Raw genomic sequence first — 15586 nt, 5'->3', positions numbered from 1 at the left:
TTTAACCCTCAGATGTGGAGAATTCCCTCATAGTCAGTGTCCACGCCACATTTTAAGCTACACATCTGGTTAGGATGTCTAAATAAAAATAAAAAATACACACAAAACACGGCCTATACAGCTTCAAAACACCATTTTCCTTAATTTGACCCACACAGGTAGATCTAAAATCCATCTCAAGGGATATACGGGTCACATTTTGTAGCATCTGTATCAAAATATTTTAATTTCTGTGTATTTTGGGTTATTTTAGGAAAAGTAATCAGGTTAAAAGACATTTAGGGTATTTTTAATGCTGTTAAATGTCAAAACGGGTCAAATTTGACCCCAAACTTTACATAAAGGTTAATGTTCAAGAACTGTTCTGTCTGGAAACTTCACTTAAGTTTGAAATTGTGATTTCAACAAAATTCCATTAAAAATATTCTGATAAAAACAAAAAATTTTGCGCTCCTTGATGTAACCAGGAAACCATTCGTGATTCATCTGTGATCAACAGTCATGTGACAAAAAATAAAAATATATCAGTTTTCAGCTGAACTGCAGGCAGTGTTTCCACAGAGCAGACACGAGACAATTAAATTAAATTAAAATATCTATAATATGTAGAAGTTCCTTCAGTGTTTAAACCACCGAGAGACATCCGGAGTTCTTCGTCTTTCAAGCGAATGTTGTTCTGTTTTCGAAGAAATTTAAAAAGTTACCAAAAATAAACGAGCATCTTGAACCAGATTCTGTGAAAAAACAAAAAAAAATCTGTAACAACCATGAAACCGTTTTTCTGAGATCAACAGTAACGTGACAAAAACTCTGAGCGTTTTCAGCCGAACTGGGTTGAACTGCAGGCTGTGTTTAGATAGAAGACGATCATAAACCTAAAATATAAATAGTAAAATATGTAATGTTTATTCTGCTGCTGAAAACATCTGGACACCATGAAAAACAAGCTGGATTCTAGTTTTCTCATTTATGTAAAGAAACAACTATCATAATTATCTATTTTCCCTCCATTTTTTATGATATATAGCTTTATAACTGTGTCATACTGCACAGGAGACTCTTTCTACATCTAGTCGTGGTTGTTCTGTTTCCGTAGAGGTGAAGGATTTTATTTTGACGGGAGCAAAAAAGAAAACGGCTTCATGGGGTCGAGAGGCTTCAACNTAAAGGTCAAAAGGTTACTGAGTGGGATTTTTAACCCTCAGATGTGGAGAATTCCCTCATAGTAAATGTCTACGCCACATTTTAAGCTACACATCTGTTTAGGATGTCTAAAGAAAAATAAAAATACACATAAAACACGACCTGTACAGCTTCAAACCACCGTTTTCCTTAATTTGACCCACACTGGTAGATCTAAAATCCATCTCAAGGGATATATGGGTCACATTTTGTAGCATCTGTAGCAAAATATTTTCATTTTTGTGTATTTTGGGTCATTTTATGAAAAGTAATCAGGTTAAAAGATGTTGAGGGCATTTTTTTTTAATGCTGTCAGATGTCAAAACGGGTCAAATTTTAACCCGAAACAGACTCAGTGTACAAAAATATTTTAATTTTTGTGTATTTTAAACTTTAATGATCCACAAGAAAAATTGTTTTAATCACCGTAGCAAGCGCACAAAAGAAATAATCATATAAGAATATACAAAAAAATAAGCAAGCAGGAAAAAAAGAGTAAATTACAAAAACTTCCATGTGTACAAATTTACAATTCTTTTCTTTTTCAAGTAAAAAGTGACTATTAAAAAATAGAAAATAAAATAAATAGTAGAAAAAGTCATCAGATTTCAGGCTAAATGACATTTATGGTGTTTTTACTGCAGTCAAATGTTAAAACGGGTCAAATTTGACCCCAAACATCACATAAAGGTTAATGTTCAAGAGCTGTTCTGTCTGGAAACTATACTTAAGCTGAACATTGTGATTTTATTTTATTTTTTTCCTTTAAAGCACTTTATTCTAGAGTTAAAAATAACTCTTCAAGAATTATTCTGTCTGGAAAATTCACTTGAGCTTAAAATAGTGATTTTTTTCAACAAAATCGCGATATTCTCCAGTTAAAAAATTTGTCAAAAATAAACAATTTACAATACTCTGATTCTGATAAAAACTAAAAATTCTGTGCTCCTTGACGCAACCAGGAATGCATTTGTGATTCATCTGCGATCAACAGTCACGTGACAAAAAATAAAAATCAATCAGTTTTCAGCTGAACTGCAGGCAGTGTTTCCACAGAGCAGACAGGAGACAATTAAATTAAATTAAAATATCTACAACACGTAGAAGTTCCTTCAGTGTTTATATCACCTGGAGACATCCGGAGTTCTTCGTCTTTCAGGCGAATGTCGTTCTGTTTCAGAAGAAACTAAAAAAGTTACCAAAAATAAACGAGTATCTCGAACTAGATTCTGTTTAAAACCAAAAAAAATCTGTAAAACAACCATGAAACCATTTTTCTGTGATCAACAGAAACGTGACAAAAATTCTGAGCGTTTTCAGCCGAACTGGGTTGAACTGCAGGCTGTGTTTAGATAGAAGACGATTATAAACCTAAAATATAAATAGTAAATTGTCTATAGTTTGTAGAGAAGTCGTGTTCATTCTGCTGCTGAAAACATCTGGACACCATGAAAAACAAGCTGGAATCTAGTTTTCTCATTTATGTAAAGAAACAACTATAATAATTATCTATTTCCCCTCCATTTCTTATCATTTATAGCATTATAACTGTGTCATATTGCACAGGAGACTCTTTCTACGTCTAGTCGTGGTTGTTCTGTTTCCGTAGAGGTGAAGGATTTTATTTTGACGGGAGCAAAAAAGAAAACTGCTTCATGGGGTCGAGAGGCTTCAACTAGACGACATTTACGCCCTTCAGATTGATAATTATCCATTTAAATGCTCTTAACATGTAACCCAAGTTACACTTTTAGCTAAATTTACGACATCTTTTCCCCTCAGATGAGCTCCAAACGTGGAAAGTTTCCAGCTCGCTATAATTAGACGAAGCGCAGCGCGGTTTATTTTAAGTTACTGTAGTCTTAATATACATGGTGGAGGCGTACGGAACGGGAGCAACGCCGACTTTCATCTCTGGAATCTGTGTCTGTGGGTTTTGGGATATTTCGGGCTGTTTATGTCGCTGCTCGCTGCCAGAGATGGAAAAAAAAAAGCAGCTTTTTCCTGATTGTCATGTAGTGAAAACGAAGACGGACAGCCGGAGCGTGGCAGCGTTCCAGGTGCTTCCACCTGCATCAGCTGCAGGAGGTTGTTTTTTCATAATAAATGGAGCAAACGCTGCGTCTACACGCTGCGAAAACAGATTTCTGTGATTCCTAATGCAGCCTCCAAAATGGTTTACGGTCCCAAACTAATTGGACAATCTGAGGCTATAAGAATAATAAATGGAGCGGTTCTGAAAGTGAGAAATATTACCTGTAAATAAAAAAAATAAAAACCCAAACTTGCTGTATTGGCTGTTTTCTGTAACTGCAATTTGTCTTTTTGCACGTTGCAGCAGTTTGGCAGCGTGGGGAGGAAATGCAGATTGAATGCAATCCGCCCTCCGGGTCCCAGAACAGAACCCGCCCTCCTGTTAGCGCCAGACACTGAGCCCACACCGAGCGCTTTACCTGCCACTCCAGATTTTCATTACAGACAAGCCGGGCCAGAATGACTGTACTCCGTGATTTGAATATCCTCCAAACAGCCTCTTTTTTTTCTCTCTGCTCGTCGTGTTTGTGCAGAAGGTTTTAATCGGGCCTCGGCTGTCTTTGCTAAACCCCCTCGCTGTGGGTTATCAATTAAAAACAACGTTAGGAAACCGTTTGGCTCGTCCTGACGTCCTGACGTCGTGCGTCGCGCCAGCTGATGATGAATCTTCTGAGAAAGTTTGCAGCCGGATCACAAAAGGCTTCAGATCACACAGAAACCAACACTCAGCCTCCGACCAGTGACTCCGTGTCGCTTTCTTTCTCTGCTGGAGCCTCGAAATTCTAAATAAAGTCGGTTTTAAGTCGCTGTCTTTGAATAAATGCTGCATAATTATGACAAACTACACGTATGCAGTTTCTATTTTAAAATCTGTGGTGGCGCGTCTTTATCATAGACTGTATAAAAGATGGACGAAGCAACCGGCCCTGAAAAATGAAGCCAACCCGAAGTGTCAAAAACCTGCAACATCACTACGTCCGCTAGTCCTGGCTCCACAAAGCCCTGGCTTCCATGGACCGGAACGCCAACCGGCGACCTTCTAGCTGCGAGGCGCTAACGATGCTAACCACTGAGAAAAATGAAGCTAATCTTGCTGTGACTGCTCTCTTTCTGCAGAAATCAAAACAAAACTGCACCAAAACGCAACAAGAATCTGTTGAAGAATGAAATCTGTGATGCATTTCACCTTTAACCCTGTTCAGGACTTTTGGTTTAGGTGACAGGTGTTGGTTTTATTTATTTCTGAAGATGTTTTTTAATATAAAAAGCTGAACATTTGTCATGCATTTGGAACCAAAAATACGTCAATTTGCAAAAGTCTACAATGAATACCAACAAATATTTTGCACAGATTCTTTCTTGACCCTCAAAGACCTTCTACATACGGCAACATGAAAGTCCTGGATAGGGTTTAAATAAAAAGTGATTCCTTCTCGATTGATAAACCTGCAGAAATGCATCCACGTTTTTACTTCTTGCAGAATCGATCTGGACGCTGCAGGAGAGACGGCTGCAGTGCTTCTCCGTTTACAAGCAGAGGAAGCAGCAGAAAGAAAAGGAGTGTTTTTGTGATATAAATGAGCAAACGTTGGAGGTGCAGCGTCGCCCTGGACGAGCTGACGGAGCAGCACAGACAGTCTGTTAACCCGGAGAGGCGTCGGAGCGTCGAGCTGCTGTCAGGCCGACTGAAGTGTGTGTTTTCTCCAGGCACTCATCGACAGGCGCTCTGGGTTTCCCTCCCTGATCGATGTGAGCACAGAGCCGCGGTCAGAGCCGCTCGGGCAACACGTGAAGCAACGGCGACGCATCGAAGGCGGACAGGAAACGCGTCTGCAGACGGTTTGAACTCCATCAAAGTTTTATTCACCAAATCAGAGCCTCGTTTATTTGACTTATCTCAGTGATTCTGTGACTCAATAGGTGCTGATTGTGGAGGTGGTCTTATTAAAATGTCATCAGCTGATTGCTCATGAGCTGCTGCTTATTTCCTCGTTTCTATTTCTGAGCAGGTTCTGGGTGTTTTTTTTAATTTGCTTCGGTCTCATTTTTCCTCACTGTGGGTTCATTTTTCACAAGTCCTGCACATCTATAGGAACAGAGAGCTCAGAAATGCTTGCCTACAGCATAGAAATAGTTTAAGTTTAATTTAAGTTTAATGTTTTGATTTTGTCTTTTACAAAAATCAAAAAAAAAACTTAGCATGTACAGCATTTTTCCAAGTGTCCACACGTGTTCCCAACAACGGTGACTCTACACTTTACAGATATTTTACTGCTTGTATTTTAGGTTCGTTTGCGTATTTCTGTCCTGTTTTCTCTGACACACAGCCTGCAGTTCAGTCTAATTCAGCTGCAAACTCTCTTAATTTTTGCGACGTGAGTTTCAGTCGCAGCCGAGTCACTAATATCTTCACAGTTGTGTTGAGGAACACAGAATTTTTAGTTTTTTACAGAATCAGGTTTGAGCTGATGGTTTATTTTTTAGCATTTTTAAAAAAGCGATGTGGAATAAAAAACAGTGTTAGGCTGCGGTTTGCTGAAGTTTTTCAAGCCTGAGTCACAAATGAGTAGTTCAAGGACCTCCAGAAAGGTGAACATCCAAGGATTCTTTATAGATTTACAGTTTCTGAGTCTGATAATGGAGTTTTTTTTTAAAAGTTAACATGACTTTCAAATCTGCCAGCGAGTGTCAAAGCAGGAAAAATATAAAAACAGGGACTTTGGGGATTGGTTTTGTCGTTGGGATGATTTTGTTGCTGCTCTGTTGTGTTTTCCTTCCAGGTTGTTCAGCGCTCATCTGGCTCAGACGTATAGTTTACAGCTGCCATATTCTCGTGTTACTTCTCCTCCATCTGCAGCTGCAGACGTTTGAATCTGATTTTATTTTACATCTCTTGAACATGCACACGCCGTCCTGACATCTGGACGACCGCGGAAGAAAAGCCTGAATGCATCATTTTCTCAGAGATGTGTTCAAGTCCATGAGTTATATTAAAACAGTAAAATATCTGCCCGATCATGTCTGAAGATTGTTTTGCTTCTTGCATGTTTACTGTTTTTGAAATAAACTGATGAAATGCACGTTTTTATCTGAAATAATTAACATATATATGAACCAGAATCTTCAGTTTTGCTGATTTATATTCAAAGATCGCTGCAGGATGGAATATTTGGTTGTTTTTTGGTATAGAAATAATACAGTTTTTTATTATATTTTGGATTGAAAGTCAAAACACGAGGAGAAAACGCCGTCAGAGTGGAATAACTTCAGCATATATGAAGTCTGTCTGTTGGTTTTTTAGTTAATTTCTTTGCTGCCATCAAAATATTTTCATACATGAACTAAACTGAGATGTTGTTTCTGCAGAATGATGAATAAAACTGAAGTTTTATGTAGAAAAATGTGATTCTTTTACAGTTTTACAGAATAAATGTTGGTTTTATGCTCTCGTGTTTTAAAAAAAAACCTTAAAAATTGATGTTAAAAACACAAAACAAAGGTCTTTGTATGGAAATGACCTGTGAAGGTCTGGTGAATAATTCTAACACGTTTCGTTAAACTCTTATTTTCTTCCGCATTTGTCGACCTGCATGTAGATATTGGACAAATGCAATTTAAATTAGACTTTTTGTGCACTTATTAAACTAATTTTCAACAAGTTCAATCTACAATATAACAGCAAAGTTGATTTTATTTAAATTTTTTGCTTTGCTTTTTGATTTTAAGGGCGAATTACGGTCGAATTTGTTTCTTGCAAAGCGACCTTGGGTGTCAAGAAAGGCGCTTACGAATAAAATCTCTCATTATTACGGCATAATTTTAGCTCTAAAAGTCATTAATATGAATTAATGTTGGAATGAAGGAGAGAAAACATGGATTTTTTTGTAGTTTAAGGAGCAACAAGCTGCAAAAATGATGCTGTAAAATGTCCCAAAGCTGCTAAATGAAACCAGGACGTCCACGCTGAGGTGACTCATCCTCACCCGGCCGTCACACGCTGAGTGATGAATGTTCTGCCCTGTCAGCAAAATACAAATACACATAATTGTATCATTATATTTTAGCGGACTTTGGCGCCGTCGGACCGGACCGGCTCCATTTATAACAAACGCTGTTATTCTTGTCGGGTGTCGAGTCCATCATCGCTCTTGCGTAACGAGTCGAGCCTGCTGTCTGTGATACACGAGTGCAATCGATCAGCCTCCGCATCGCTCGGACAAAAAAAAAAAAGAGAAGTGACATCGCACGCCGTCGCCCGACTCGTTTCACTTCAACCTCCAGACTTGTGGTCCTGACGCGTGTTGGCGATCACGCGTGTGGAATTAGCTCCTCCGTGTTCGAGGCGTAAAGACGCGCAGCTGTTGTGCAGAGAAATAAAAAAATAAAATCTGTGTTTATTAAAGTAAGTTTACTCATAAATTGGCCATTTAGGGAAACATTCAGTCTCCAGCTTTCTTGTGCAGATTCCGCCGAGCTCGAATCGCTTTAAAGCTCAATAAAAGCCACTTTTAATGTTCTGCCCTCATCGCTTTCTGATGATCATGAACGAGGGAGTTTACGGCATCGATCAGCAGGTCCTCCAACAACAAAACGCAGAAGAAGAGGAGCTGCGTCGCCTGCCAGACCATAATATTAAGCCTCCGTTAACTTCATCTGCTTTGTTCACGACGGTGACGCACATTTTCCGCCTACTTCGGTTTCTTGTCACTTTTCTTCCCGTTAAGAGCAGCGCACAGAGATCCGGTAAATGCCCCTGATGCATGGGGTTTTTTTTTGGTTTCCTGCCATTTAGCCGGTGAAATTACATCAGGAAGACATGAAAGGGAGAAGACAATGACGGGAAGCCATTTTAGTCTGGAAAAAAACAAAACATCAGCATCAGCGGCGAGGAAGCCGAGAGCGGAGCAAAGCTGTCTATTACGATACTCAGCGAGAACCTGATGAATCCCAGCAGGATCCAAGTCGGCCCGTAAATCACTCTGCCTCAAAACGCTCATAATAAGCCCCGAAAACAAATCATTGATAATGACTTCACAGTGGATTGCGGCCGTAAAGCTTCCCCGCTGACACGACACAATTCACAATTCGCAGCGTTGTGCCACATAAAAGCACATTTTAGGAGCTAATGCTGCTGTAAACAAAAGGACGCGTTTGGGCTTACGCCACCGCCGCCGCCGCCGCCGCCGCTTTGGGCTTCGTCGGGGATTGGCGCCGGATGACCACAGGAGTCTGAATGACGGCGTTGTTGTGAGAACAAAGCGGCAAGTTTTAGCTCAGTACACCGCTTTATTAGGTACACAGAATTAACACAATAAATCCTACTTTTATGAAGATTATAAGACGTTTAAGTCATAAAGAAAGCTGTTTCTAATATTTGGTCGGTACAAGAGAAGTTGATTCAAACTGAAACCTCTAAAACAACAGTTAAATAAAGTTCCACCTGACTGCATCCTGTGCAGACGGCGGCCATGTTGGATAAGCGGTCATGAGTTCTTGACGCTGACGGACAGTGTGTTATGGTAATATATATATAAATATCTGCTTTAAATCCTGAGTTTGTGCATTCAGTTGTTCTTAAAGAACATTGACCTGATTAACAATGAGGAAAGTCCAGCAAAGCAGCAGCTAGAAATGTTCCAAAAGACGTTTCGGAACGCGACTGGATGGTAACGTTATTCTCATAGAACATTTTATACAAACAATCTGCATTTTCATTTACATTTGAAAAGAAATGCAAGTATTTTGCTGAAGCATGTGTCGTCTCACCAAAAGCTAAGTCTGTGACGTTGTAGGAAATAAAAATATAAGTTAAGACTTTGACTCAAGAGATCAGGGTTTGCGTCATATGTGGGACTCTTAGATTTAAACTTCGTGTAAATTAGGTTTTCTGTTGCTGTTTAATTAGGCTGAGGTGCCAAAACTACTCGGTTAAGACGAACGTTACGGTTTAGGTTGAAGTCACATCAGCTAACAGCTCATATTAACATGTACAGTGGACAAATCCATACGCTGCCACAGCTATTATAAACCACAAACATGTGACATTTGGCGACCAATCAGCTTATCTATGCTAGCCACTCGTTAGAAATTCGTCTTAACTGAATGAGCTTTAGTCAGAAGTCATTAGCGGCCACATAAGTCTACGTCATGGTGCCCGTTGCTAGTCAAACCCCCAGAATGCTCTGGAGTTGCCAACACAGAGCTGGACTAAACTATTCAACACAAACGAGAGGCTCCACCTGGTGGTGCAGCCAGGTACTACAGTTAGCTTTTCGGTTAGTATAGTTTTAATTGGTTGAATTATCAACAACAATTTATCTCTTAACATTTAATCAATAACATCTTTAAATTTAAAGACATACGACCCTTTCCCGACACGTTTGAGGCTGAAAAGGACCAACAGTGACGCAAAAATAAATAAAAGTTGATTTAAATTTGTGGAACATTACAAACAAACAAAATCGAGCAGAATTACGTTTAGGATCCAGTTGAGTTGTGTAAGGAGGCAATTCAGGAAAGAGTTTTGCTCGTAAACAGACCTAAAACTTTAATTCAAGGCTAATATGAACTCTACAGGTAAAATGACCCTTGGATTAATTGTCAGTTCTGTTTTTTTAAGGCTCATTTTAAGCCTGTTTTGTACCTTCTGTTTTCCTTAAACCTTTAATTTTATTCTTTTATTGTTGTGCCAGGAGTTAGACTGCAGCGTCTGAAACTTTAGCGCTGCTGCAAAACGAGGTTGCTGACCTCACTGGGATTGGTTAAAAAAATACATAAATAAAAATTAAAATAAATAAATCCATGAAGGTGGAATTTACCGCAGGGCTGCAGCAGTTTTAAATAGGTGCACCTAATAAGCTGGAAACTGTGTAAAAATATTCCTCGACTAATGATTAACATAAAATAATAGGCATAGAGTGATGTGATGTAACCGGCGCTCATTAATATTCTCAAAAGAAGAAGTGATGCTTTTTAGTCGGAGCTGCTCGCGAGGAGTTTTGCTGCGTCTGCTATCTGCTTCTGGTCGGGAAGAAGATTGGAGGGGAAAAAAAAAAAAAAAACCCATATTGATTTCCTTATTAGAATAATGCAATTAATTACAGATACGGACGGGAGACAAAGAACTCAGAATTATCTCCTGATACGTTTCAGGAAAATCCCGACGGAGGTTTGCGGCGGCGGCGCTGAGAGAGCGCTGAGCAGAATAGACTGTGAAGGTAGTAAAATGATAATGCTTGACCGTTTTTGACCTTTGGGTTTCTGCGCACAGGATTCACACACAGCAGTGTAATAGATGCAGGGAAATGTTTCTCATGATTCCCCGCATGTAGCCATGACTTAAATGTCAGAGTGGCACAGATGTCGGAGAAGTTCCCGGGCTTCCATTGACCACGGACGACCCTTTCTGTATCTGATTAGGACGGCTTATCAAACCTACGGGGCCGCTTTCCCAGATATGTAGATCAGGCGAAATGTCAGCGCTACGGTCGCTAAGCAGCGGGTCCATAAACTTCCCGCCTGCGCTGTAGATCTGAGTAAATAATCTTGTGCACAAAGCATTTACATGGAAGAAAAAAAAAACACAAGTGCTGCAAATTTTTTCGAGTTCCGTCAATTGCAGCCGAGTTAACTCCGATTGGAGTTGGCAGAGCTGTTCGCCGGCTCTTTGCTTTGGCAAGATTAGCGCGTGCATTGACGATCGGGCTTATGTTAATGAGGTTTAGCGGGAGGCCGGGATCACAACATGTAAAAACACAGAACCGTGCAGAAGCTGATTGTGATCGACGGCGGATCGTTCTGTCGCGGCCGCCTCAGGATTTATTCTATTCCCAAAAAAAAAAAAGCCAAGACGTCGCTTAGGAGTAAAGGAATCTCTAATCGTTCATTACAAAGTCAAATCATGGCTTCCTTTATGGGTCATTTAGTCGGTTAAACTGATCCGCTGCACAGTGGTGCCAACACCAGCAAGCTCCCGCTGTGAAAATCACTTGATTGATTGTACGAGTGTCTCTGCATTTACTGTACCTCTGATTACCGCCCGCAGACTCCAGCACGCAAGAACGGATTCAACGTATAACATCCACAGACGTTCATTTAAACTCCCCGGGACCTCAGATAGGATCTTCTAAATGCACTAATGAACTAGAATACGCTTCACGCCTTATCTTCTGGAGGTATTTTATCCTTTTCTGTAGCGCGCTACAATGAAAGTCATTGATGCTACGATAGCGTTCACTGTAGACGTGTGAGTCAGAGACGCATCGACAAACCGCAAGAAATAAACAAGGACAGAAGCTAGAATGTGGGTGAGGGTCAGGATCTGTTGTGTAACACGACAAGGAAAAATCAAGGCAGGATGTTTGTTTGTAGATTTTAGCTCTTTACACAGTTTTGCTGAAACTCAACCTCCTTCGTCTTCGGTGCTACTCCTTGAGCTCTAAATTCACTCGTTTGTTTTTGTATTTGTTGATGAATCAGCTCAATAAAACAGAAAATGAAGAGAATTTAAAACAACTGGTTTAGGAAACAGGTGCAGCAAAACAAGGAGTAAAAAAAAACATCCCAGAACCCCATGGAACCTGGTTCATGAAGCCATCCAGGGACCTGCTACCCAGAAGCACCATGATGCTGTCACCGCCATGCTAACAATGAGGATGTGACCATGTACAGGGTTTGGTGTCTGACAAACGAAGCATCGAGTTCCAGCTCAATTTTAGTCACATTAGACCAAAGAACCTACTTTCAGTTGACTTCAGAGTCTCCCACATGCCTTCTGGTGAACTCAAGTTCAGATTAAGTCTGTTTTTCTTTCAGCAGTTTCTTGATCTTTGTCCCTTAAAGCCATAAAGCTTTGATGAGAAATGAACAGGCAACAGTTGTTGTATGAACAGTCTCTACCATCTCCGTCATTGAAGCTTGTAATGTCTTCAGAGGAGTCATAGGTGTCTTGGTGGCCTCCTTCACTAGTCTTCTTGCTACTCCTTCAGAAGACTCATACATATCTTGATGGCCTCCCTTACTAGTCTCTTTTAGTCTCCTTCTTGTAACTCCTTCAGAGGAGTTGTAGGCGTCTTGGTGGCCTCCCTCACTAGTCTCCTTCTAGTACCTCCTTTAGAGGACCTTGGTGGCCTCCTTCACTAGCCTCCATCCAGCCCAGTTGCTGACTTTGTGAGGATGATCTGCTCTCGGTAGATTTCGGCATTTCTGAGTTCTCTTTACTTCCAGTCCGAGTTGTGCTCTTTCCATAGAAGTTCAGGAGTTTCTGAGTTTACTGCAGTGAAACTTGAGCCCACAGTGAAGAACAATGTGAGCAAAACCCCAGAATCAGCATGGACTTTAGAAGCTTAGTGTGCAGCTTGTGTTTTGGTGACGACATGTAAAAGAAATAGTGACACTTGGTTTAAGAAGGTTACCGTGAAGTCAAACCCAAAGCGGTGGTTTAGACAAGTTGAAAATTATGAATATTAACAGCATCACGTCCCAACCCGGACCCACCAGCAGAACCATGGAGCTGATTCTGTCCGTCCTGTGGGATCGACTGTGTTGTTTACATCCATACCTCTGATAGCTCCGCAGTCGGCTGCCCTCTGGCAGGTACTTCTCCAAACAGCTTGATGGCACTAAATTGATGTCATTATGTCATTGTTTGGTTCTTCAGCTGCAGCACTTGATCGCGTTACCAAAGCAGAGTTTAGTCAAAATTGGTCTCAAATTAATTTGAACATCTGGTGAAAAGCGCTTTCCTCGAGCAAGATGGCGTTCTAATTTCCAGAACCTCTTCATCATCGTTCCTCGTGATGCAATTAAATGGCCTCAAGGAAACAAATACAGGAGGTGGCACTGATGAGCAACCTTTACCTGTAAACCTGAATGTTTGTAGCACGACGTATGATGTGCTGCAGAGTTCACGGAGCCTCGGCTGAAAAAGCAAATTATGTAAAGTTTTTGTCACGTCATCAAAGTTCCAGATGACAAGAAAATTGCCTGAAAATGCGCCTCGCACTTCGAAAGAGCTCAAAGAATTCGTGTTTGCTTTCCAATCGGTGTCAGAAGTGGTGTAAAAGCCCGTCTCATGTCATTCAGACGGCGGCTTTTTCTCCCAGATTACACACCGAACTGAGTAAAATTCAGTAAAATCAATTAAGTGGCTGGCACTGCATGGCGTCTTTTCATTTGTCAGGAGCCGTCTGCAAAACTTTCATTCTGACAGATTTTCCTCCTTTTTTTTTTTTGCTGTAGCTGACAGACAAACCACTCTGGTAAAAAAAAAAGGAGAAAGAAGTAATGGAAGCAACCAACTTTAGAGGCCCGACACCTTTAGAGGCGGCGGCTGCACATGTGTTGCATTTAATGGGCCCATGTTGTTCGCAGCCTTTTTGTAGACGCGTTTTATTTATTTTTTATTCCTACAGATAACAAGCAAAGCGGTAGATAATGTGGTGTCAGAGCAGCTACAATAGTATTTGCCAGCAGAACTTTTTTTCTCTCCCGGCTGTCTCAGGCGTCAGCGCTAAACGTCAGATTTTGGTGTCAGACCCTCGGAATCAAAGAGAGAAAACTTCTTTTTAGATGAGCTTTTTTTTTTCTTTTTTTTGCAGCGATGTTGAACAAGAAGAGAGAGAAAAAAAATAAAATCCATCGCACAGACCAAATTTCTTCAGCAGCAGTCACGATCGCAATCATGATCAAAGACACGCTCCAGTGTTTACAAAAAAACAGACATATTCATGCCAGCGTATGTCCACCTTTGATTGAAATCAACAAGCTCTGCCCCGAGTCCTTTGGGACTGTCAGGAGGCATTTGGCAAACACAGAAAATCATTAAATGAAATGGAGACAGACAAGGCATGGAAAGTGGGTTTCTGATCAGTGAATTAGAGCGAATCCTGCCTCCGCCGTTCCTCACATAAACCTCACGGATGCGTGGCTCCAGACTCACCTCTTGCTGTAGATCCTTGATGATTTTGGTTTTCTTCTCCATCTCCACTTTCAGAAATTTGATCTGCGGACAGAAAAGAAAGACGGTCACACTCAGAATCCACCTGTGAGCACGTTTGGCGTCTCCAGTAGGAGTTGTGGGCGCTGAATGTGATCATTTAGGCGGCGGACGTGGCGCTAATTACACCGAACGAAGGTGATTCTGAATCGCAGCTCAGAGCCCATTTATTCCTACCGATGACATAAATCTTTAAAAATGGGTCACAAATATATACCTTCACAGAAGAAAAAGGTGTTAAATAATCTTCTAAAACAGCCCGCCAGTGGAGATTCACACTTCTGTGGTAATGAAGAAATGTGTCACTGTTTTATTTTTATGGGTTTTTACATCTGAATGAAGCTCAATGGAACAAAAACACAAGTTGTACATCAGGGTTAAGCCACACAAACAGGAATTAATGGTGTTGTTTTGTGTGGAATCCATTGATAATAAGTGAAACAGAGAATGCAGCCAGACTTGTCCTTAAATCTTGATTTATATCTTTTATATTTTAGTAAGTAAAGACTGTGCCACGTCGTAAAAAACTACATTCCTGCTCCCAGTAAGATTCAAAGCCACATTTTTCCCATTTTTCCCAGTGAGCCAGCCCTGGGGAACTAGAACACACCAGTTGACTCACATCGCTGAGTCGACCACGATAACATCCAAGGTCATGTTCAATCACCGTCACTGCCCCCGAGAACGGGAGACATGGAAGCATATAGAAAATAGAAAGGAGCAGAATGCTGTTTGAATTAAATTAAAGGTGCAAATGAGTCAAATTCTACTAAAGCAGCTCAAATAATCAGAATATTATGAAATAAAAAAGTTGTTTTTATCGATGATCATCTTCTGGACGACGTTCTTCTTTATTAAAGTTGTTGATGAACTAAATTAAACCAACAGACACAATATTTATACTGTTTAGTAATTTTCAAACTCAAAATGAAATATTTGTCATTATTTCATTTTTAAATTTGGATTTATTAATTTTATTTCTTTGCTGTTTGGCATACAATTAGAATAGATTTTTTTTTTACATTTTAATTTACATGTAATGAGTCGAGTATAAACATCACACTTCTTCATGATATTTGAATTCTTTGAGAGCATCCACCAGCTGGCCCAGTCTCCCAGAAACTACTTTCTAGTAAAATTAATCTGCATTCTCAGTTATGTGTTGAGGAAAACGTATTTTCTGATGCATAAAGTTTGCTTGTGACACATTAATTGATGCATGGTGACTTCTGCACATCTGAAGCTGTATTTGTAAATCCATTTTATTTCAGTCATGTACCTAAATCTCGTTGCTTTTCTTCCTTTAAGGCTGCACTTCTTATGTCATCTTGTTTTGTCTGAGCAACATCTGGCACGAGAATTTCATTTGGGGTT

At 40.2% G+C, this 15586-nt stretch overlaps 1 protein-coding gene across 1 annotated transcript in view; it reads right to left on the bottom strand.

Moving 5' to 3' along the window:
* luzp2 (leucine zipper protein 2) overlaps positions 1-15586 on the bottom strand; it is a gene marked incomplete at its 3' end in the record, with an annotated part of 78494 nt that overhangs the window by 36845 nt on the left and 26063 nt on the right. The window contains exon 5 of the mRNA XM_008287893.1: positions 14156-14218. Within this exon, the coding sequence (XP_008286115.1) occupies positions 14156-14218 (63 nt within the window). The remainder of the gene's footprint in view (positions 1-14155; positions 14219-15586) is intronic.

The sequence above is a fragment of the Stegastes partitus genome, unplaced genomic scaffold (assembly GCF_000690725.1).
Source record: "Stegastes partitus isolate 25-593 unplaced genomic scaffold, Stegastes_partitus-1.0.2 Scaffold527, whole genome shotgun sequence".
In the NCBI taxonomy this organism is placed as follows: domain Eukaryota; kingdom Metazoa; phylum Chordata; class Actinopteri; family Pomacentridae; genus Stegastes; species Stegastes partitus.
The sequence above is the reverse complement of the archived record's forward strand: the minus strand, read 5'-3'. Positions and strand labels throughout refer to the sequence as shown.